This window comes from Branchiostoma belcheri, unplaced genomic scaffold, assembly GCF_001625305.1.
Source record: "Branchiostoma belcheri isolate BF01 breed outbred unplaced genomic scaffold, Haploidv18h27 scaffold4, whole genome shotgun sequence".
Lineage (NCBI taxonomy): Eukaryota > Metazoa > Chordata > Leptocardii > Amphioxiformes > Branchiostomatidae > Branchiostoma > Branchiostoma belcheri.
In genome coordinates, this window is record NW_017804020.1 from 1,348,006 (window position 1) to 1,373,381 (window position 25,376).

Here is a 25,376-nt window from a genome sequence, read left to right on the forward strand (position 1 = left end):
CAGCAGTGAAAGCCAAGCTCAATCAATAAGCAGGGGACTGTACGTACAGTGAAAAGGCCGTGGCACCGCATTATGCAATCATCACCAGGTGAACTTTCGCGCATTAACTCGGAAATTGCCAAACTCGGTGCCCTTCTCGGTAACCTGCCATTAACGCAGACGCAGGGGTCAAACCAGGTTGACTCACCTGATGATTACAATACTTCACACCGACACCCCAAACACCTCACCTCTCTTAATGGCCCTCTAGTCATCAACAGCAATTATACTCCTAGGTATATTTGATCCTAGGTTATGAGAATTTCTGTCCTGAACACCTGCTAAATTACAGGCTGGCCAATAAAGGAGGGCAATGAGGTCCCGCCAGGTCAAGCTTCATCATTGCCGTTTATTTTTATCCTCTAAAAGGGGATCAAGACCACACCATAAAATGCAAGATTAGATGTCGATCAACGCCAGACTAAGTGAGTGAGTGATCTCGGGTTGATCTGAGTCTGAGCATTCTGAAAGTTTTTTAAAAAGCCATTCTTGCATCAGTGTTCTCACTAGGGTGTTTAAGCATAGTAGCCCCTATGCTATGATTTAGCCTTCTACACTGTCTTTTAATGTCTTTCAGGGATGTTTCGTATAGGGGATAACCGTGTGATTATTCATAAATGATAATCTAAAATTCTATCAAAAGATTCTATCACAAGATTTACTGCATACAAAATGATTGGGAAATTTATGTTTTCTGTAAAAAGCCTGTCTGAATTCTGAATCCATAAACAGGTGTTTTGTACATGGATGACTGGGACAGACCTGGCTAGAGATCACCATTGTATAAGATCAATTATTAGGTTAGCAGGACCTATAAACCAGTCTGAAATTGTATGGATTATATGGATGAGCTAATAAAAAAAAATTGGCATAAAAAAAGTTGCCTTCATGATAAAATTTACATGGTTTGTCATGAAGGTTGAAGAAATGACACACAGTATGGTATGGCGAAAAATAGACTCTTCATTTTCATTTCTTCACAATAAAGTCATTGTCTTGTTTTCCGTTGGAATTGAATTTGGCATTCTGCAACAATAGTATCATTTTCCAATTTTTTTTCCAATTTACATATATTTGCTCATTTTGCAGATGCTTTATATGGACAAAAATTAATGCATGCGTATGTCATCCATAAATAATTAAATCAACATGGCCTCAACAAAAGAAAATGCTCCCACACTTCATAATCATACCATTAAAAATTCTGACATGTTAACATATCGTTGTGGTATTCATAAGAGTGGCCCATGACCTTGGCAGTAGTGATGGGGTGATGTGATAAGGTGTAAGGTTGCACCACACCTAATTGATCTGTCTGGGTCCAGGAGCAACAACCCACCAGAACCAGCCAAGTGTTCCCTATTGACACCTGTGTCAGGAGGTACAGTCCAGGCATGCTGAAAATTGGACCTACCCAGCATTTCTTATGCAGCTGGGGACTATTCTTTTTGCTGACAGAATAAAGGATACTTTGATGAAGCTGGACTAAAAATAGATATCTTCTATATGATATCTGGAATACTGTAAATCACTTTATATTCGTGGTCACTTCTGTACTGTGAATTTATCATTCAATACCGCAAACATATAATTTGCCGACTTTCTGTCTTCTGCAAATAGTTCTGCAAACATGTCCATTTTTCTCAGACCGTGAAGTTTTGCTATCGTGATTATGAAGCTATTTACAGTACTGCGAATTTATCATTTAATACCGCAAACATGTAATTCCCGACTTTCCTTCTTTTGCATATAGTTCCGCGAACATGTCATTTTTTCTCTGAGACCACCGCAAAATTTTGCTACCGCGAATATAAAGTGATTTACAGTAACTGATGAAAAAATTCTGAATATATCTCCTTACATGTATGTAAAACTATTGAGATAATCAGTCAGCTTACTTGTCAGCTCCTACAGTAAGAAAAAAATGGTCCCTTGCAACAAATTACCCTTTCAACCATGATGCCCTGTGGGGGACATATGATGAAGAGTTCCATTGACTGAGTGCAGACCACCTGAGATCTGTATTTGTTCACTTGTGGTTGGACAACATCCTTGAAATCTACTGGGTCTGGAGCCCGGGGATTACTGAAGAAGTCAGGAAACGTGAAGAGACAGCTGTATTTGAAGGTTTCTTCTCCCTAGTGCTTGCCTATTCTGCTGAGCAAATCTCTTGAGGCAAGTGTAGGTCATGCACCTATACAGGTGTACAAGTCATAAGGAACACTACCAGTACCAATATGTCTTAGGGGGCCAGGCGTGGAAACATAAAAACCCAGAGGCCCTAACAGTCACAGGATGCACTTGTTAATTCCAGCCATGAAACAAGTACAATGAATCCAACATGTGGAAGATAATCTAAAACTTAATCAATTAGCAAATGCTGTTGTATTAGAACAGAAGATTGGAAGACACAACCATATATCAAAATCAAAAGCAACATTTTGATTCTTCCGAAGTCAAGCCATACATCTTGCTTGTTGAAGTGCTCCAAAATCTCCAAGCAGATATTTGGGTATCCGCAAAAGACGGTATCAAATAGGCCAGGCAGTATCCCTTAGGCAGACAGAATCCATTTGCCATCCAAATTTGATACTGTCTTTTTTGCGGCCACCCAAACATCTGCTTGGAGATTAAAAGTGCACAACTCACGCTTGTTAAAGCACTAAAAAAAAAAAACAATTGCTACATTATGTACAAAACCAGCCCCTACGCTCCATTGCCCTGATGATGATGATGTGACCTTTGCCCTTTCCCCCCAGGGTCCTTGCCCTTCCTGGGTGTTCCATGGTTGAGTGGCGGCCAGTCAGTCAGTCACCTTGTCATGTCCTGTCTGACTCATCTGTCAGGATGAAACATGTACCTGTCCTGCCCACACAGGTGGGGTTTGCCTCAGGTAAACTATAGTTCTATCTCTACCACGTGTGTAAACTGCAAAGAGTTTAAATTACAATGTACTATAGACAGGAAAAAAAATCAATTTTACACTTAATACAAAATACAGATGAAATTCTGAAAAGATACCATGGAGGCGTAACAAATATGCATCGAGTTGGGTGTATTTGCAAGACATGTCAGTTACAAGTCAAGAGCATGGCATAGTCAATATTGAAATTTCTCTTTCTCTCTGTCAATAAGTCCCAAAAGACCACCAAGTCCTATATGACTTTATTGTACATAACAGGATTATACAATTCCTCTACAAATCAACTTTGAGCTCAAATTCAAATACAAAACATTTTAACAAGAAGTTCAACACACAATCAATAACAACAGATAAGTTAGTTTTCAACAAAGCCTCTATCGACTTTGCCAAATTGAAAAGGAACAACTATCAAGTTTATGTATTACCCTATTAATCACACCATACCAAAGTGCAGAAGAAGGGATAGAGAAGTATTTACACTGGACGAAGTCCATGGATCCTTGTAAGAGTTAAAACCCCGGAGGCCTGTTTCCATGCCTACTTTCAGCAGAAGGAGTAAAACTATTGAGGTCCTCCAGATGGTTTGGCTTGTCCCATCTGCACCTGTCAGTAACAGACTAACTCCCCTGGCCTGATGTCTGCTGACAGCCTGTCCATCAGGCCACTCAGGATATTGGTTTTCCAGTTTGCTATTCACTGCTAATCTGTCCTGGGGGGGACTAAAAACAGGAACCTGGAACTTGTGTGGGTGGAAGAGAAACAACTTCTATTGAGTGCAGTAGAGTAGAGTCTTACGTCTGTTATATAAATCATTGAAATACTTTTTCTGCTTAGCATTCAAGTGCATCTGAGTTGGTAACCAAGGCACAAGGTACATGTACAAGGAGTTTGTAAATTACAATATGAAAAGTTAAATGTGAATTCTTATCTAAATCATTCGTAAATTATAAAATTTAACTGTTCCTCAACTCAAAAAGGAATTGACCCACTAGATAGCTAATGAGGGCCAGTTAAAAATTCTGATGAGTCAATAATCAATTTCTTTTTGAGTTGAAAAACGGTTTTTCATTATCATTCTGCTTGCATATAAAGGTAGACTGAATACTACCTTGAAAGTCCCTGATCAGTCAGTGCTTGTACTTGACACCTTGTAAAAAAAAGCATAGATCCACTAAACTGTGTCAGCAACAGGTGGAGGCATCTGTGTCCTTCCTGACATTTCTCTACAGCGGATTCACAAACGTTTAGGATCTTTGCTAGCTTGAAGACTCCCCCAGGAAAAAACACAGGAAACTGGATGTAACAGATGTGGACAAGTCTGAAATTTCAGATACTAGTAGTTGGTGGGCATGTTGGCTTCCCGGCTGGTGGTCTAGTCCCCCAGCATTCCCTAAACTTTACAGATAGCAGATAGCTCTCTACAGAGAATACACACACTGATCCCCAACTGGCACTGATGTTTATAAAGGATATCCAGCTGCTTGGGTAGTCACACAGTTCTACTGACACAAGCAACATTGATCAGTCAAGGGGCATTCCACAACCTCAATGCAGCTACTATACTACCAGTATAGCACCTGTTCTAAGCCATGTGCAGCATGTATTCATACTTATAAGTTATACACCTGCAACAGTTGAACTTGTAACTTCCAGTTCAAAACCAAGATCCATATGACATCCCAAACAAGAACAACATCATGTTCATTGTGCAAGGGACAGACTGCTGAGGTTGCTGCGTTCATTGAACAGCCGTAAATAATTCAAGGAAGTTCTGCGCCCAACAGATAGGAACATCAAAGTTGGCGGATCTCCAATAACTTTTTCTTCCTTTACATTCTGCAGGCCAAGGCTCTTTCCTTTGTGTACACCACATCCTCCTGTTATACAGGAAAAAACACACAATCGAACTAACTCCTAGCGAACACTTGAATGACATCTCTCTTGATTGAATACCTCTACTGGAAAATAACCAGTGATCAACCATTGACATCAATAAGGGAAGCATAATGGAATTTGGGAGTGGATACTTTCTTTTTTCGATCTTTCCGTAAGAAGCAAATGGAAACATGGCCTTGCCCTTCATTGATTTTTGGTGGCGCGAACGTATGGGCAACAACGGTGAAATAACAGGGTGCTCCGAGACAAAGGGATGACTTTGACCTTACGATCACGCAGCCTTGTTATCACTTGCTCCGCGCCTCTGGGGCCGAGTAAACTTTTGTAGGATGGAACCAAATTTGGCAGTTGTTCCACAGTGATTACGATCCACCAGTACCTGGTAGTGCCAGGGGGCAGGACTGCTGCCAAGTGCAAGTCAGGGCTTACATCTTACATGGGAAAATATTGAACAACCTTTCTGTGGAATCAAAAGAATTCTCCAAACATTAGGATTGAACTTTGGTAACAAAATAGAAACATTATTGCAATGACTGATAATCTATGGCAAGGCTCTATGGCATATGGTACAAAATGTAGTATCGATAGCCTGATATCCAGCCATGTACAGCTTAGAGAGTACGAAAACTGTGTACGTTCTAAATTTTTCCTGCATGTAAATTGGTCTGCTTTGCCATATGTCAAGAGTGTACACTCAGATCATACGCAAGCCCTCAAGGTACAATCTGAAAATACGGTACATTGTTGATGTACAAAGCAGGCTGATTTACATGCAGGAAAAATTTGACGTGTGCAGTTTCTGTACACTTGCGTGCGGGTTTTTGCCCCGATGTGCATATAAGCTGTATGCCGCTATCCCATATGCAGAATATACTGCTGTCTAGAGAATTCATGATTTTTCTTGCTGCTGATCTGTCTTTCCATTCACACCCACACAAGTATAGATCCACAACCACCCAAATACATATGGACAGGGCATTGCAGACTGGAAAATTACATCAATCAGGAACATAGAAACATCTTAATGGATTTGTCTCTGGGCATGTCTATATAAATCTGACGTTTGAAATCTCCATAATATAGAAATGGGCATTAGAGTAGGATATGTTTTGCACAAAAAAAGTGACTCCTTGTTCGATTCAGCAGAAAATTTAGTGAGTGAAAACAATTTTGAACTTAAAAATGTGGCACCAATAAACTACATACTGTATCATCTTGACATTCAAGGATTGAATATATTCGGTGCACACACTTTGCGGACATATGCATGCTGATGAAGACTATAAAAAGACAGTTTTATGTCTTCCATATCAGTTCCATTCACAGAGATAATGACATCCCCTCCCTTTAGACCATTAATGAGTACCCTATAAAGTAATTCCCTGGTGTTATGAAGTCATAAACGCTGTCAAGCAGTAGTTAGTGCTGGAGGGCTTCAGGCCTATGAAATCATTGACCCTGTTCTAACAACCTTCTTGTTTGAATTATCTGGTGTAAATCAGCACTAGGCCCATCTAAAAAGGGAGTGTTCAAAAAAGGCATGTGCACCGATGAAAATAGTAAAAGGCATGTCTGAGCCATTTATGATATCATTATATTTACTGATTCTTCTCCAAAACAACAAGGTCAATGACCTAAACCAGACTGTCTGTCACCATGGTAACTGGTGTTCGGTTACATCATGTTGCAATGTTACAGCAGAAGGGATTTAGACACCTGTCTGACCATATATATGAATGTGTTTGAGCAAGAATTAACAGAGCAGACCATATGCGAAGGTAAACATTATGCATTTTTGCTTTGCAAATGCTACCTTTCTAGTTCTCTTGTTACTTTTCATGTACAAGTACAATTTCTAGCTTGCCATGGTTAGAAAAAAAGGTAGCTTTACATGTTACAATCTGTTAAGCTCTATCGCACAGGTCAGTTTGGGGGCCTGGATGTCTAATATCTAACTCCTGAGGCTAAACTAGCATTAGGCTTAGTAGCAATGCAAATGTACAATGAAACTGTGGCTGTCACATATAAGATGTTATCTTCCACAACTGTGACTCTTTATGACACTTTCACACAGATCTGAAGCACTGATAGGGTTTAGTGTTCATGTGATGGCTGCAATAACATTTTTCTGAGAAATCAGGCTGAAAGATAGATAGCTGATAAGAACTGATTTACATTACCTCGAGGGCTGGCGTATAATCTGAAGGTACGCTCTTTATGTATGTCAAAGCAGGCCGATTTACATACAGGAAAAATCTGACAATACACAGTTATTTTGCCCACATGTAAATTGGGTCCAAGATGGTAAAAAGCTACAAGTTACAGTACCTGGTCTTATTCCCTAGGACACTGAGGAAATGGAATTTTCCTAGTAAATTTTCATTGTAAACACAGGATGGAATAGATTCTACAAAAATTTCCGGATTTTCGAGTTTTTTCAGTTTTAAAGTCTGCTACATAATTACTTGCAATAACAGGCAAGCCAGGAGATTTAGAACACATACGCCAACAACAATATTAAAATTGTTTTCAAGTACCCAAATACATGCATATCCTGGCCTTGAAAGTTCATTATGTTGGTATACCAACTTTCAAGGCCAGGATATGCATGCATTTGGGTACTTGAAAATAATTTTAATATTGTTGTTGGAGTATATGTTCTAAATCTCCTGGCTTGCCTGTTATTGCAAGTAATTATGTAGCCGACATTGAAACTGAAAAAAGCTTCCAATTCTATAGAAATCAATAACTTTATGAGGCAAGTTTGAACTTTAATTTCCAACACCTAACCTGAGTGTAATTTTTTTTCTTGTCATTTTGCCTTCCTACAGTCATTTATTACAAAAAAACATGTTTACCCCATATTTCACCAGCTTTATATTCCCCCTGGACTTCACATTACACTGTGTGTGCACATTCAAACACAAGGCTAATTACGTTTATCCCCTGGTTAATTCCCCCCCAGCTTTTCGGAATAAATCTGTCAAAAGGGCTCAGTATACCTTTCCACAATATCCCAACTGGCTTGACCTTCATGTCTAATGTATACATGTCACACTGTAGGACTACTGATCCATGTTAAACCCCCCTTTCTCCGGGGATGTCATCAGACTGCCAATCATTTCCTATGACTGTTAAATCATACTCTCCAAGCAGAGGTTTGGGTTTTGGCTTATTTTTGGCATGTTTTTAGGTTTTTTCAATGGAGTTTTCCTTTTGCACTGGAATTTTTTTTACATCAACCCAATGTAAAAAAAAAAGATTCCAGTGCAAAAAAGAAACCCCGAAAAAAACCTAAAAACATGCCAAAAATAAGCCAAAACCCAAACCTCTGCTTGGTTAATTCACAGGGAAGTGTCAACTGTAGGGAGAAGTATTATGTTGCCAAGCTTAAACTAAGGCCAGTATGAGGAAATTTGATCCTTCTCTTTACATGTATATGCTACCTCTTGAAAGGATATTAATAATACTTTATTTGATGATTATCAAGGCAAAGACGACTTGAGTGTGATATATTGTATGAATGACAGGGAACAGGTGAAAATTTATGACGGGGAAAAATATTCTTCTCTATTGACAAATGTTTAAGTAGCATAGACCAGATTTACACATGTGGGCAAAAACCTGTGCACGACACAAGCATACGAAAACTTCTTACTGCTTTGACATACATCAAGAACGTATTACATTGAGGGCTGGCGTATGATCTGGATGCATGTTCTTTACATATGTCCAAGCAGGTAAAATTTGACTTGCTTGCACCCATACAAAGTTTTCAATCTTCAGGTTTATGCCCGCAAGTAAATCGGGTCATAGTTAACCACCGCAAATGACCTCATTCAGGATTTTACTGTAAATCAGTTTTGCATTGTCTATGACCAAAGGGAGGTGTTTCATTTTCCTTCTGGGAACCTGTGGCAAATAGATACATGCATAAAAGTATACAACCATAAAACCTTACCACACAAAGTCTATCAAGACGGTAATAAGAATCACAACAGTTAAAAACATCATTTGCAGTAAATTATTATCATTATTTTATCAGTTTGCCTAACCTTGATAAAGATTATTATGAGAGATAGAAAATGACCATCAAAGTTAAAGTATATTAACCTTTAGAACACTGAAGTAGCAGTTTGGCTAACAATTCTCTATTGGTTACAGCTTACGCAGCAGGGAGAGGGTTAAATGAGATGAAGAAAGAGCTATTGACTATCATGTTGAGTGATGAGATTTACAGGAATAACCCCCAGTGTCTGTGGTTACAAGGATGACAGAACAAAAGCCTCAGTGTTTGAGCAGGCACCTGCTAGCCCTGACTACTGCTGATGAGACAGTCAGCACACTTGTGTCCACACGACAAGTAGAGCATCTCAGAACAACCCTATCATGAAGAGAGAATACCTCCTTTTAATACCCGATTTACTCACGGATAAAAACCTGACATACGAAAGCTGTGTACGTCAAGTTTTTCCTGCAGGTAAATCGGTCTGGTTTGACGTACGTCAAGAACGAATGTTTAGATTAATTGTATGTTACCTTGAAAGCAGGCATACGATCTGTACCTACATTCTTTGACATATGTCAATGTAGGCGAATTTAGACCCGGTTTACACGGCGACAAAATCCTTGTGTACGAAAATTGCGTACGCACGCGAGCTTACGTTTGTTTCTGTTTACACGCAGCGAGCGGGACCGCTGGGGACTCCCGTTGCGCCGGGAACACCGTTTCGTACGAAACTTGCGTACGCAAATTGGGACCTGTTTACACGGAGGGAAAACCTTTCCGTACGCAATTTTCGTACGAAATTTGCGTACGCCATTTTCGTACGCACGGATTTCGTCGCCGTGTAAACCGGGTCTTACACACAGGAAAAACTTTATACATGTGGTTTTCGTATGCTCGCTGCCGCAAGTGTACCATCACTTTTTTGCCGGCATGGAAGTTGGGTCTAAGCCCAGGCAATAATCACCCTTCATACACCAGTGTGCTTTATGTCTACCTAGTGTTCATTTCAATTCTGGCAGTAAATTTCTCCCACATGTGGTCCTGATTTTAGTCCCAGGTAGTTTAAATGGGTGGCCTGGTGGGTCCCACACTATGAATCTATATTGAGATGGGCAACAGCTTGCTATCGGTATTCCGAGGACCCGTTAAATTGTGCAGGTTATAACCATTAATGGGAGTTTGGCTTGCAAAGACAAAGGTCTCTGTACTAGGTCTATATAGACAGACACTAGCACGTTGGCAGAATGTACTGCGCCTGTGCGACCCCCGGATTTTTCACAGTTTTTGTAGGATGTTTGGTCAATGTTACAAGAGAAATTTGCCCATTGCAAACAATATCTTTACGACACAAAGTTTGAAAAATATAAATGGGATGTTAGCTTGAAATACATGAATATGACCTTGACCAAGACGTTCTGTAGAAGTGCTATGCACAATATAGTACAGGTTTCGCGCAGGCACAGTACATTCTGACATCCAAGTCTTGCCAAGCCTGCACACACTCACTGGTCTAACATCCATGCAGTTGAACTGTTGAAGGCTTCAAAAGGTGGTCCAGCAGACAGCCTGGCAAGTTTCCTCTGGGCAGGTCTTCATCAGGACATCATCTCCTGGTACTAACTAGTCCCAGGGTGGGTCAAAGGTGCCCACAAATTAAACACAGCACACTGAGAATGGGCATGGTTTCAGGGGAGGCCACAGGAATACTATTACCTGTTCCTCTTGTCAGTGATTTCAGGGAAGTAAAAGCAAAAGAAACTCAGAAGTCAATTATTCGGTCATTTTTTTTTCTTCAACCCTATCGGATAGCATACTGATATCTTTGAGACAAAAATGCAATGTTGCTTGACAGAAAACAGTTACTTGTTTCGTATCATAGGCTGGTTCTAGCTATATTGTATTTACTGGTGGTACCCAAAAAAGAGCATTCCTTACGTAGCTTGTTTTGGGGCTATTTTAAATACTTCAAGTATGAAATTATGACAAAAATTTGGTTAGAAATTGCAGTAAATGTCAATGTCAAACAGATCTCCTCATCCAGAATGTTTTTTGTATTGCAGATATGAAATTATAGCAAATTTTTGGCATGCTACAGTGTAGCAATTTCTATTGTGCCGATAGTGTTCATGTGTTTTTTTTTCCCCTTTCGAGATTTTAATCCATAAACTCATGTGCAGCTAGAGTCCATTCCAAGTCACCGTGCGGGTTTTTAAATCATATTTCTAATATTTTCTAATTAGTTTCAAATAATTCGAAAATATTATAAATATTCTGAAATTATTATAGAAAATGTAAGTAACCTGAGTAGCATGTTTTCGAAAATGTTAGAATCATTTGCAAAAATTTTGAAAGTGGCAATCAAATGGGATCTTAATTTCAAAATGTTTACAAACACAATTTGAAATTCGAAAAGTTTCGAAATTTTCCGAAAAGAAGATTGCCTGTTATCAATCAAGCGCTAATCCCCGCTCCACAGGCGGCTGTTCATGTTTAGACCTCGCGCGGCGGGACGTCCGCGGCCATCTGGACGCGAGGATCGCTTGGAAACCAGCGTCAGCCCCGTGGGCGATTTGACACATTTCCTACGGCGCGTTCTTCGTATTTTCGTCGGTTTCCACAAGCTTCAGCTTATTTATCGGGCTTGATTTCTAGCGCTGTTCTGTGTTTTACCGGCCAAATTGTTAGCGCGGAAATGGCAGCTCGGTACAGTGACTTCCGGGTACCGTGGGTTATTTTTATCTGGCTCGAACAACAAAATTACACTACAAATCGGCGCATAGAAATTGTCCCAATTCTTCTAGAGTCTTATCACCCTTTTTTTGATAGGATGTTGCTAAGTAGTCGTAGAAAATACGTAGAAAGCAGCGAAAATGTGGCTCTTCGCTGATAAAGAAATTCTGCCGCGCCCGCTTATCCAATCGGAACGCAGGTCATGTGAGGTGAACCAATGAGAGCGTAGATCCCGCGCTGCTATTTACATATCAAAATGGCGCACGCATGGTTTGTACAGCGATGTGGAGAACACGTTTTTGCCAAGTTTTTTATCCCGGGATTTTCATAGTTTTGACTGATTTTTTTGGCACGCCGTGTTACGCTACAAATGACACACTAGAGGAGACAACAGATGATTGATCATTTTACAATCTACGAGAACTTTTGATGAATGAAACAGGAATGAAATCTTGCTGATTGCGATTTGTTTTTGAATTATTTTGTCTCGTGTTTGTAACGTTCACTCAAGGAGGTTCTTGGTTTTAACCGTAACATGAAAGATATGAACACGCTTATGTACATGTCTTGATGTTTTTTGACGTGATCTGAAGTTGGGGGGAAGGCAGCCGCGGTGGAAGCGGAGCGGTTTGATAAATTTTCGAGAGCAAGTTCCGTGCACTGGAGTTGATTCACGCGGCCGTTTGGGTGGGTGTTTGTTTACAATTATCGCTGGTCGCTGAGGATCGGGCAGCCAGATTCGCCACGGGATGCTCCCTGTCCTTTCTATTTTGGGGCTCCAGTCGGCTAGGGGGGATTAGTGATTTCACAGATCATTTAGCCAATTTACAAACAGTTCGAAACTTTTCGAAAAAATGGTATTCGCGCGAATTCTTTTATTACAATTCTTTCGAAACATCGCACATAGCTTTTAGAATGTTTCGAATGTTTTATAATTAGGGAAAACTGTTTACAAAGTTAAAACCAAGTTCGAAATGTTTACAAACTATGAAATTCTTTTAGAAAGGGTTACAAACATTTCAAAAAAATTCGAAACAATGACTTGGAATGGACTCTATAAGGCACAATTAATGGCACAGCTGCAGGACTATAACTAACAGAGAACCAGTGAAATCTAAATCTAAAACAGTTGCCTTCTAGCCAAACAAGACTATTATGTTAAGCACATGGCCCTCGGTACATCTTCTAGGGGTTCAAGTTCACTAATGCTAGCCTTAACTGAGATTGATTACTTCGGTGTCCCCAGGCAATATCTTTCACAGTCACTAATGGTAATTGGCAAATGAACTTTTGCCCGAGTACAGGCTGTCCTCAGAGCCTTTCTTTTTCATTATCACAAAACCCACTCATAATCCTGCTACTGTTTACAGCTCTTGGTTATCAGCGAGATCAGACTTTTAAGTAAATTTTGCTCCTTGCAACTCGAAAACTTAGACCCCATTCACATTCAGTTTTTCAATTCATTTTTTGTAAAACTGAATGTGAATGGGGTCTTAATTGAGGAAGCATTATGCTTGCCACCATACCAATACAGAATTTAAAGTCGTTCATCATCATCAATTTCCAATGTAAACACAGACCAATTTGTCAAGCTTTGATTTACTGTACATACAAACACTAACTAAGCAAGTCATATTGTCAGTCTTGAAACTGACATTGAAGGGGACCTGCAAAACAGGGGGGGGGTCCCGACAACGCTCTACGCTGAATTCGGAAACCTCTCGATTACGCTTTATGATAAATTCCAAGTGGCTACAACGCATTACGTAGAATTAAAACGGCGGATACGCTCTACGCAAAATGCACTAATTACGCTCTACGTTGAATTAGAGCGGTCCGTCTACGCTCTACGTAGAATTAAAACGGCTGATTATGCTCTACGGAGAAGGGCTTGCGGGCCCCCATTGAAGGGTACAGAGTTCTCAGAGTTTTCTTCAGGGAGACACAGGCAAATGAATGGATCAGATAAGAGACTTAGCCATTCCCAAGTATCTTCCAACTGGAATCCAAAGGAATGTTGAATTCCCTAAAGGGGGCCTCCAAGGGGGGGTCCCGACAACGCTCTACGCTAAATTTTGAGAGCCGGCTACGTATTACGCTGAATTCCGGATGCCTCTCTACGCTCTACGCTAAATTCGAAAGATTCCGAACGCACTATGCAGAACTCAATCACCTAGCAACTGCATGTTTGCGTGAAAACCTTTTGATTTATCACATGTAGAGTTGACATAACTTGAATTAAAAGTAGTAACCGGCGGTCGCTTCCTTATACATTGAAAGTATGGAATGCAAAACGGGGTATTCAGTATTACCGCAAGTACCAACTTGACCGCGAGTCGATCGCCCGAAGATCGGAGGGCGATCCGTGAATGGAGGTAACATGGCCGTAGCCAGGATTTTGAAGGGGTGGACCAACGAGCGCCGTAGGCGCGAGGCGAGCGCCGAAGGCGCGAGATTCCTAGGGGGGTCCAGGGGCATGCTCCCCCGGGAAATTTTGAAAAATGAACCTTCTGAAATGGCATTTCCTGCGTTTTTAGAGGGTTTCAAAGAAAAAATCAGAGATAACTTTTTCAATGACAAAGTGAGCCGTTTTCCTACGACGGATTCCAGCCTTGCTGGTGACACGAATCAGTCCATCTTTTAAAAAAAAGTCTTGGACCTTTAGATAAAAAGTGAACCAAAAAGTGGACCTTTGAGCCTTGTGGGCTTGTCGTCCGAAGGTAGAAAAGGCCGCAAACAATACAGCGTAATTTGTCAAAACGACTCAGCTGCCGATTGCTGACGGTCCCGCGTTACCCATCACCCGCACAATGACGGGGATGACATTGCTCTTTTCGGGAGTGTCCTCCATTACCCTGGCCATTGATCAGCAATGATGTTCCCGCTAAGAAACGTCTTGAGGGCCCCTATTGGGCCTTACAAGTCATGTGGTTCTAAGGCCTTCTACCCTCTTCATCTGTGGCCATCTGTGGCGTTTGGCCAATGGTCCTCCACCGATGGTAAGGTCAATCTCGTACCCAGCGCACTGTGGGATCATTCCCATGTGTTGCCTTGTTCTTGTGTATGGCTCTGGGAACAAGTCTAGTGGATTGTTCGATTGTATAGAAGGGGGTAGAGCAAGAAAGACCTCGAGCGCCGCGACAACCCGGAACTTGCGTTCCCGTTTGCGGCTTGGATTACGCTCTACGCACAATTAATCCATTACGCTTTACGGTTAATTCCCGATAGCTACAACGCATTACGTAGAATTAAAACAGCGAATTACGCTCTACGCCAAATGCGCCAATTACGCTCTACGTTGAATTAGAGGGTCCGTCTACGCTCTACGTAGAATTAAAACGGCCGATTACGCTCTACGGAAAAGGGCTTGGGGGCCCCCCCTAAAGGCAACTCTTACAAATCCCGAAAATGTGGACAGAATTCCCAAACAGAGAATGAACACACCACAGGTGGCTATAGATGACAATGTTGTTTGTTGTTGTCATTGTTGTTTTTGTTGGTGCCACTCCTGCAAAGATGAATATAAAGGCACACTACATGGGGTAAACCACAACCTGTTTAGTACATCAATCCAAGGATACCAGAATTCCTATCTCTGGTGTTGCCTTGGGGCTGAACCAGGAAGGACTAGGCCTGCTATAGATCTTAGTTTCTAAGACATGTTCTGAAAACAGAAAAGTATACTCTAACTGTTTACTTAATCTGGTCCTGATCTCTACCAACTATACTTTTTCCTCCTAAATTATTGAGTAGTTGCAATCATGCCTGTAGCCAGGGGAGGTTTCCAACTTATCACGCACACTCAAAGGTCCGTTTTTTTTATCTTAAAGTCCAAGATTTTTGTTTTCAAAAGGTGGACTGATTCTGTCCTGGTAGTACCCTCAGTAAATGACTTCAAAGCAAGGTTTTATTAGTACATGTACATGGAGAGCCATCCAGTCAAGTACAAGTACAGATCCACACAACCCCATTATGATGGTTGAAGAGAAGGTTGAGAAGGCAAGAGGAGCGGTCCAAATTGGACTGGACTCTACTCTTAAAAGTTGAAACCAGCAACTAGTAGTTGAACTACTTTCTATTCCTTGCTCTACTCTATCATAGCCTGCAGTTGCCCCTAAAATTGACATCCCCAATCCTTTCATTACATCCATGTACAGTCTGTATCACATTTCACACAGTGCCTGCATACAGATGGAAACTTGTCCCCCGATAACCTTGACGCTCCTCCAGCCATTGTGAGCTGCCTGTAATCCTATCAGTCGCGCCTGTGTCCTTTCATACCTGCATGAAATATAAATTGTCCTTGCCCCGAGTGCCGACCAGTTCAGCTCTGTACAGCCTTGTCAGAATGGATTATAGTGACGTTTCATCAGCCTTATTGCTCTTCCATCTGTTTACTTCCACCCCTTGGGATTAACAGGTGTGAAAATGACGGTTGCCATGCTTGGTAAAATATTCCTACTGCGTACTTGGGAGACCCACAATAAAAGTTGGCTTGCACTTTGGTCAGTCCAGTTATTGCTGGGTACTCGAGTGTCAGTAATGCTTTATAATGCCTAGGGCCTGGCTTTATGACTGTCAAAAATTCATAAAAGTTGGCAAAACGCGGATCTATCGTACCTTGGTATAATTTCTATAGCCTCTACCGGACTTCAGAAGTAGCTGGGAAGAGTAGAAATTGACCAAATAGACAGATAGTATTGCTAGGGGAGTTGGTCCACTAAGGGAGTACATTTGCCACACCTCTAATGTTATCTTTTTGACAAATTCCTACTCTTCACAGCCACTTCTGAAGCCTGGTAGAGGCTATAAATTCTTCTGAAATACGGTAGTTTATATAGTAGAGGTTAAACTGGAACCATTAATTTACCTGCCTTTCCCTTTGCTTGTTGCAGGTATGTATGGTCTGCTCAAGATTTCCACCAGAATAATAATGGCCATCCTTTATCGCACCATCACTGAAAATGCAAACCACTTTCCAATGTCCTTATCTAACCATGTGACCTTCTCACCCCCATCTGTTACCATTTGGAACCTTCCAAAACACTTTGAAGATCAGAGATCACCACAAAACGGTTCCCATCCTGAACGTTCACTTTCATCTCATAATATCCTCCTTGATTATACTTTCATAAGATACGCATCAGCGCTTTGAAGTACAACAACAAAGCGGGGATAATAAGAGAAGCTGCAAATCACAGGTTATTTCCCAGTACAATACGGTATTTATGAGTTATTGCATTGCTATTTTATCATCCAATAACTGTGAACATGTTATCTTGCCGTTACACTACTTCCCAGTGTGTGTGATGGAATGCACATGGGATGCTCTGGCATCCTCAGTTAACTGGTAGCCGGATGGCGATTATCAGGCTTATATGTCTGAAAGTGTAATCGAAAACTTTACATTCATGGAGAAGAATTTTCGCAATCCCCAAGTGGTGCACCCTTGGGTACAATGATGGATCTCTTGTGTTTGAACCAAATAGAATTATCAAAGATTTCCAATGGTAATTGGATCACGGTGAAACACTGAAGGTAGAGAGAGGGAGTTGTAAGTTGATTAGCCTGAACTGTGGTCTATGATCACATTAGCACTGGTAGGATACAGTCCATTAATCACCGACATACATATGATACTGTGGTAGGATCTGGACCTTAGGTCCGATTTACACGCAGGCAAGAACCCAGCAGTTCCAAAAAAGCGTACGCACGCGAGAATACAAAAACTGCATGTGTCAAATTTTTCCTGTGTGTAAATCGGACTGCTTGGACATACGTCAAGAATGTACGTGCAAATCGTACGCCAGCCCACAAAGGCTCACTTTAGACTACAAACACTTAAATGGGTTTCAGGGTGGAAAAATGATGGGCTAAGTAACCGTTCCCAGTCTATAGGCAAAAAAAACCCGGTATTTTATGGGTTTTTAGGAAGCGTTTCCAAAACCAAAGAGAAACCGTTTAAGGTGGCACAGCGTTTCGAGGGGTTTCGGAGTGGTATACCGTTTCTAGTCTAAAGTGAACCTTTAGACGTGCGTAAAAAAACGCCAGCATGCATACGCAGTTTTCATACCATCGGATTTTTGCACAGATGTGTAAATCCGGTCCTAGACTTGGAGGCACCACTAACAAGATAAGTATAGTTTACAATTCCATAAAAAAACTACTGCACAGTCCATCTTCCTACCTCATTTCTCCAGTCCGAGTCATTCCATATGCAATTATTGATACCCATTAAACTTTTACGACTTCCTGCTTTGTTGCTCGCTCATTTCTAGTACCAGCAATAGAAGCATCTCATACTCATAATTGGACGTTTAAACATATTATGCTCAATTTCAATACCCGATTGAGTTATGGTTATAAATTATAATAGTTTTCCAAATACCCTGCTTCATATTGCGGATATATCTGGGTGTTCTACTTGTGATATTGCTAACATGAAAGTTATTACATTCAGCTGTTGAATTATGCACTAGTGGGGTATAATTTCTATATTGCAGTGTCATACTCATGCATGGCATACTGAATTGTACACCATACATTCCCGCATGTAATAGAATTTATATCACAGCGCACTACATTGTAACAGACCCTAGCCTCTGAAAATGACACTGAGGGAGAATGAATGGTTACGTATCGCATTAGACTTGGCAACTCCACAGCCGTTTTCATCATAATCAATATGCATCGCCAATATATTTTTCTTTGCATAATAACATTATTCTACAGAGACATGGCCCAATTTATGTGACACTCCATCAGATGCAGCAATATTAGTATGCGATACAGTACTGTGTGTAATGCATTGATCTTCTGAAGACTCCAGCAAAGACCTAACAGTGACAAGACCACACATTGCCTAGTACTGAGAAATGATTTCATTATTCTGATCTAGGAACATATGAGAAGGGTCTCTTTCCACACGTAATATGATTTTCAAGCAATAAAATCAATACTTGTTGTATAAATCCCCCCCGGTAAAAGCTTAGATTATGGTTTAATTGCATTCAATTGCAATTTCAGGGCAGCAACACAAAAAAAATGTTCTGAATGAAAAATCTGTCTCATATTGACATTTACTGCCATTTCTTAGCACATTTTTGTTATCATTTCATACTCAACCATTGTAACAAGCTACTAGACTAAGTACCTTCATTTTTTGGCACCACCAATAAATGCTAGAACCAGCCTAAGGCTATGATATGAAACAATCAACAGTTAAACAGTTTTCCATCAGTGACATGGTATTTTTGCCCTACAGATACCAGTATCCTATGATATAGGGTTGATTTAACTTACTACTACATTACAAAAACAAGAAGAAAATTGACTATGAAAATCCAGTTTTACTGCACTGAAATCCCTTTGGGTGTGTGTGTGGGGGGGCAATAATATGTCTAGGAATAAACAGCCCCAGGTTACACTACAGGGCAGGGAATAACACTCACAACAAAACCACATTTGCCTGTGGTGTGCTAAGGGGTGTTGTGACAGGTGTGCCATGACCTGTTCAGTTCCACTACCTGCTGCTTGACACAAGATAGAACACCTGTCAATCATATTTGACAACTCATGATAAGGAACAAAACCCTCTTTAGACCATACTGTTATCAAAACAAGTGAATACTGTAGTCAGTGTTACATACTTCAAAGAGTGTCTTAAGTTACAAAGAGATCAGGTACATTATTCAGACTGAGTCTACAGTAGTCTACTACCTAAATAAAAAACCTAAAGAAAGTAGGCTCATACATTGTACACTTCTTTCATACCTGCAGTTGGCAAGCACAGAAAGGCACATTTAGCCTACATACTAGTAATAGGCATAGAGTACTACTACCCACGAGTAAGTAATGTACCATCACATCAAGTACATTCCCACTTCTATGGCTACAGCCAGGCAAAATTTGTAGCTTTTACACAGAAGTGATGATTCTACATGCAATTTTCTCTAGACTGCTTGTCTATGGCTTGGATCTAGCTTATCCTCTCCTAGTTTGGGCTTCTGCCTGCCTACCACTACCAGTATGGGTCCCATATGTTCACTGTATATTGTTAGATGGGTTCAGCGTATAAGTGGTCCAAGTGGAAGCTCTTTTGCCTCAAAACACAATGACATTTGCTACAGTCCGGTCTCAAGTTGGTAGCATGCCAAGGAAACACCACACTTTCATTTTACTTATAAAATTCCTGTTTTGGTTCTACAAGCATTCATAACACATTAATAGATCATTAGTCCACTGAATTGTGACCCCCCCCCCCAAAAAAAATGATGGTAACCTACCTCAACCCAGTAAAAACGACCTAAATTATAATCCAATGCTGTATCCTAAGTGGTATACAATATTTATGTTCTACACCCCTCCTGTTCCTATCTCATCTGGATCATGCAAGGCTGGCATATTTTTATTTCCCCAGAGTATGCCTGCTGACCTATTTAGTGGGATAATCTGTCTGGTGAAACTGCATGCCAGCAGATATACCAGCTACCACAAGACGCCACAACTCACCACAAGACCCGATTTAAACCCAGGCAAAAACCTTACGTATGAAACTGCATACATACGCACGCGAGCGTACGAAAAATCCCTACATCAAAGTTTTTCTGCATGTAAATTGGTCTGCTTTGACGTACACCGTATGCTAGCCCTTGAGGTAACGTACACGCAGGCAAAATTTGATGTACGCAGTTTTCATACACTCATGTGCGTACACAGTTTCGTACCGTCAGAATCTTGCCAATGTATGAATCGGGTCCAACTCACCACAATACCCAGGGACACCCAACACAACCCTTGATCTGCAGAAATTCCTGCACCACCTGGTTTATACATACGAAAATACAGCCTGACATCAAGGGTTACTGGGCTGCTACATAAAACAGAAACAGAAGGCCTAATGTGGCAAACATTGTGTCCAATCTGTAAGAGAGTAGGACTTATCATAGGTCTTACCTGTACGCCAAGCAAACCGTCTGTACGCAATTCCGAGTGGATCTGGAGCCATGTAACTGGCTGCGCGCCAAACTTCATTAGTTAGCATCACACAAGTCATTTGGAAAATGAAGCGCTGTTACTACAACCATGTAACAACTGACGAACATGGCCAGTGGGATGGGCCATTACACCCGCTTTTCTGTCTCCAGACTTTTTTGCAATAATAACACTCTTGCTGCAGGTTCCGGCTCCAAATATATGACTGTCTAGAGGTGTGGACGGGTACGGCACCCCTAGCCCTTTGATGTGGTGTTCATGTAATGACAACCTCCTGGAGTATATTTTCAATTGCCCAGAATGACCCACCCAGATGACAGACCAGCACCCATTATTTTGTGCCTAGCCCTGTTGCCACCAGGCCCCCATAGGTTGTAAGGATGGACCAAATTACAGCTATCTACTCCCACCTACTGTAACACAGGTGCACTGGGGGAGAGACATACTTGTCATACTAATAGATGTCGGCTACACTTCCGGACTAGCTGATGATCTATCTCCTGCAAACAGGTTTTTTTGGACACTTAAAACTCTGATCAAGGGTATGCCCCCAGAGCATATATCTTCTTTCCATGCAGTTTGATTTCTATTGAGTTAGCTATAGGGTTTCCTTCTTCCAAAGAAACACAAGTACACAACTAAAGATATAAGATGCTCTGATAAAAAGACTGATACTTTTTCTGGACTGTTGCAATGCATTGGTTATGGCAGTCAATATAGTCTCACAAAATTATAGTTATTACTTACATCAAGGAGCTTTTACATCTTCTCCACCAAGGCTTTATTACATCTTTTTACAACTTTAATACGGTATACCCAATTCCGTGTGTAAACTTCAATAGCAGAGCTGTCTATAAATTATAACGTTGTATCATGGCAAAAAGCATGTGTGAGCTAACTACATTATAGTACATAGTCTTTAATTAACAAAATTATCTTTCAAAACACTCCCCCTTTTCTTCTGTAACATCCTACCTGAATACATTTTGTTTTAGGGTTGCGTTGGGCACAACTATAATATAACATGCTATCTGCCATCATCGCAAATCATTGGGATATTTCCTCAAGTTATCACTGCCCATATTTTTGCAGGAAATTCTTCTGAGTCATACTTCACATTTACAACTCTGTGTGTGGAATTACAACTCTAAGTGTTACCGTAGTTTAATGTAGCAAGTGGTCTTACTAAGTTACTTCAGCGGCAAGCCTGTCCACATAGTACATGAACTAGTACATGACAAGTTTGACAAGCCCAGAGGAACACCTGTTAATGAGCACCATATATTCTGTCTGCTGTCCTTGCTCAACATTCCATTTCATTACTCCGAGGGGAAAACCTTTTGTCACAGGAAACGAGGCATCTTTTCTCCCGCCTAACTCCGACACAACACAGTTTCAGCAGGTGACCATTGTATCCAGTCTACCTGTATTGTCCCACTATGAGCCCAGTACAATGTACCGAGACAATAGGCTAAACAATGGCCTTGTAAAACTATGTCACAGGGGGAGGGGACTGTGGTCATGTCATAGTAACAACAAGTTTTAGAAAACTGCACTTACAAAAGGGGGCATACACACACACTTCTTCAAAACAAACCGATCTCCGGTTGTTTACACAACATACATTTAGGACAGCGAAGTGACTACAGATGTAACATTAATCAGTAACAGTTAACAGTTAACAATTAGTCACTTTCTGTATTTACACAGCAAAAAAACAGAAGAAACATCAGGGAGTTTAGAGCGCTGGTATAAGTGATCAGAATCAGATTTACCGGCAAAGCTTTGCGGTGGAAATCGACACGGTTTCACCCCCCAAACACACCAGTTTCTATTCGAATGCCTTGCGTATTATGTAACTTACTGTTACGATCTTACAGTGATCTAAACATGTTTATATCGTGTACTACAAACCTGGCACTACACGGAACGTCTCGTCAGGACAGTTGTGTTGCTGTTCCGTCCGGAAAACGTAATGGAATGTGACGGAGGTCACACAATACCTTAAAGTTTGACACCCCGAAGAGGTTGTGCAGGCGAGTTCTGCCGTAGTCGGCCGAGAAGGCGTGTCAGACGAAATCTACACCAAAGAATCCCCTTTCCTGCAAAGTTTCACACGGCTAGACTGTGCCGATAGTGTTGACAATCACTTCTCAAATGGGCACGCAGTTAGACGGAAACTCACTTCTGTAAAAGGTGATTTGTTGAAACAGGTCTTTTACCTGTTGGGGAGGGCGTGTGCCTGATGACAAAACAACTTCCGCTATGCCCTGTAGTCCAAATTTGGGCAAAACGCGCTCATACTTTTCACAAACAACCACCGAGGTGGTCACGACTTACCCTCTGGTGCCTGGGGCTGCTGCTAGTCGTTGTCGATCGCTTGTTAACGTTGCGTATTCGGTCCAAACTCCAGAGAGAAACTCCACAAACTCCGGCAGTACTCCTGCTTGCCTGCCGCCCGCCGCCTCTTCACTCCAAATGATTATTTCTGAGCAGGAAATACGTCATCATGGGACACTTCCGGGACCTTCCCAAGTTCTGCACGAAACTGTGAGAGAAACAGCGACATCTAGTGATCAAAGATATTACTGCAGATAAACTGTAAAGGGAACACAGTCGTTTTATCTGGATAATTGACCTTTTGTTGACCTGGATCAGCCATAGCAATACTTTTGCCATTGTTTTACATGTAGACTACGTTGACGTCAGTTCACCGATACCACATATCACTGGACATTGACACCGAAGTTATGCCCCCCTGAGAGTGCAACTTGTTTGGGTAATAACGTTAAAGTTTGTACTTCACGTAAAAACGTTTTATACCGGCATCCTTAAATTAGAGTTTTGAAAATTGGTAAGACGTGTTTTCTTTTGAAAGTCGTCTGCACTTTTTGTCACTCACGACCACCTAAAATCATACACAGTAAAATATGCAGAATTTTGCACTCGATATCCACTGTATTCTTAGTGCGAATCGTAGTCTTTCAATTTATCAAATATCACACTGTAAAGCTAGAAACAAAGTCAGGAAAGATGTTCACGTCACACGGCTTTATGTAACGAGGGTGGCATATGCGATGGACCCTAGGCCTCTCTGGTGAATAGATACTGCCTGGCCAATTTGATACTGTCTTTTGCCACCCTAGGATCTGCTTGGAGATTAGTGTCGTCATACTTGCCTACCCATCAGACAACGTAAACCTCATAAACGTCACGTTACGTCACTGTGGTCTCTTTCCACCTTTATTTCTGACGTCATAATCTTATTTACATCTGTGAAAGTTTGAGATAAGAATTGGTCACGCACATCCTGCGTCCCTCAATCTTGTCAGGTATTTCACAGCCGCGAAAGTCGACGTCATTTGATGACGCGATGTTCAGTTTTCTCTTGATCAACACTGTCTTCCTGCTACAGATTGTAGCCAGACTCTTTGGCGTTCTGAAGAGAGGTGAGCGCAACTTTACTTCCATAAATCTCAGACCAGTTTTGGTCACCTAAGACAAGTACATACGGGTCCTGTAACTATGATGTTCTAAGAACAGCCCATACCACAGGCGCTAGGCCACCGAGTTTTTGTTGAGATCTAACAATACATGTAACGTTACATTGTTTTGTAAACCATTAAATAAAATCCTTATTATTGTTTCGCGCATGTTAGAACATACACTGTGTCTACTCATTCAGCCCGTTGCCATCACAATACAGTGGTCCGTTGAAATATTCCCAAAAATCATACAGTCACATAACACATAACACCGTGAACACGGCCCGTTGAAAGATTCCCGAGAATCATGCGTACACTGAACACGGTCACAAACTGATGAGGATTCCAAAGAACCATACGAACAGATACCGAAGTCTCCCGAAGATTGCCGAGAGCCGAACAGCGACTTCCGAACGCTTCATCTTGGTTAGGTACTTAGTACTAGTATACACTAGGTGCGAAATGCCATTTCAAAAGACCCTATTTTCTGCGAAATGCCATAAGGAAAATAAAAGTCTTGATACTATCTATAATCAAGGGGTAACTAAGTAGCCATGTAAACTTTTTGGGGGTATGATACCATATTTTAAAGAAGATATGAAGCATTTTGTAAAGTCCAATTTCCGGCGAACTGCGTTACCAGGTCGCTGCTGTACAGGTCAATGACATCATCGCTAGCCAATCAGACGCACGATAGGCCCACATTTCCCGCGCGGTTCTAAAATGTAAACGCACACAACTGGCTACATCACCCGACAAGAGTCTTGACATGCTATGTGTAAATGTACTCTAAACACGTCCACAAACCCCACCGACATGTTTTCAGTTCTACATATGTTTCCCAGGCATGAGATTTGGAAAGTGTAGTTGTGCCCAATATCTCTAAAATGTACTATATCGTTGTTTTCTGAGTCTGGGGAGGCAAGGGACGTTCACACCGAACGTGATTCTAAGTCACATTTTGCTGCCACCCCAGTTGGTAACGCAGTTCACGGGTAGGTGTTTCCTACCCTGTCATCTTTTTGAAGTTATCATCGCTAGCGCTAGCCCCGGCTAGGGGTTCTATCGAGTCGAGCAGCGGTTTTGCGAACGCATTCGAGTTTGCGAAACCTGTTCTATTCCCGTCGGTCTTTGCGCTACCCTGAACGCCAATGTAACAGCTGAGTAATGAGTGTGCTTTTATTGTATGATTCAGCGGACCAAGTACCCAGCAGTATGTATCATATATGTATGGTTCATTGTACAGAGAATTCTAGGGAAATTTTTCAACGGACCGTGTTCACGGTGTTATGCGATGAGT

General features: G+C 41.2%; 2 protein-coding genes across 5 annotated transcripts in view; one reads left to right on the plus strand and one right to left on the minus strand.

The window, feature by feature from the left end:
• Positions 1-23,141, minus strand: part of LOC109477341 (plexin-A1-like) — a 142,523-nt gene extending 119,382 nt beyond the window's left edge. For 2 of the 4 annotated variants that reach the window (XM_019778542.1, XM_019778541.1), the window contains exon 1: positions 22,932-23,141. The gene's annotated coding sequence lies outside the window, so the exon portion shown is untranslated. The remainder of the gene's footprint in view (positions 1-22,931) is intronic. The other 2 variants (XM_019778544.1, XM_019778543.1) reach the window with 1 other exon arrangement.
• Positions 23,142-23,863: 722 nt separating this feature from the next.
• The window catches only part of LOC109476883 (translation initiation factor IF-2-like), a 7,557-nt gene continuing 6,044 nt past the window's right edge, over positions 23,864-25,376 (plus strand). Inside the window, exon 1 of the mRNA XM_019777899.1 lies at positions 23,864-24,040. Within this exon, the coding sequence (XP_019633458.1) occupies positions 23,965-24,040 (76 nt within the window). The 5' untranslated portion in view covers positions 23,864-23,964. The remainder of the gene's footprint in view (positions 24,041-25,376) is intronic.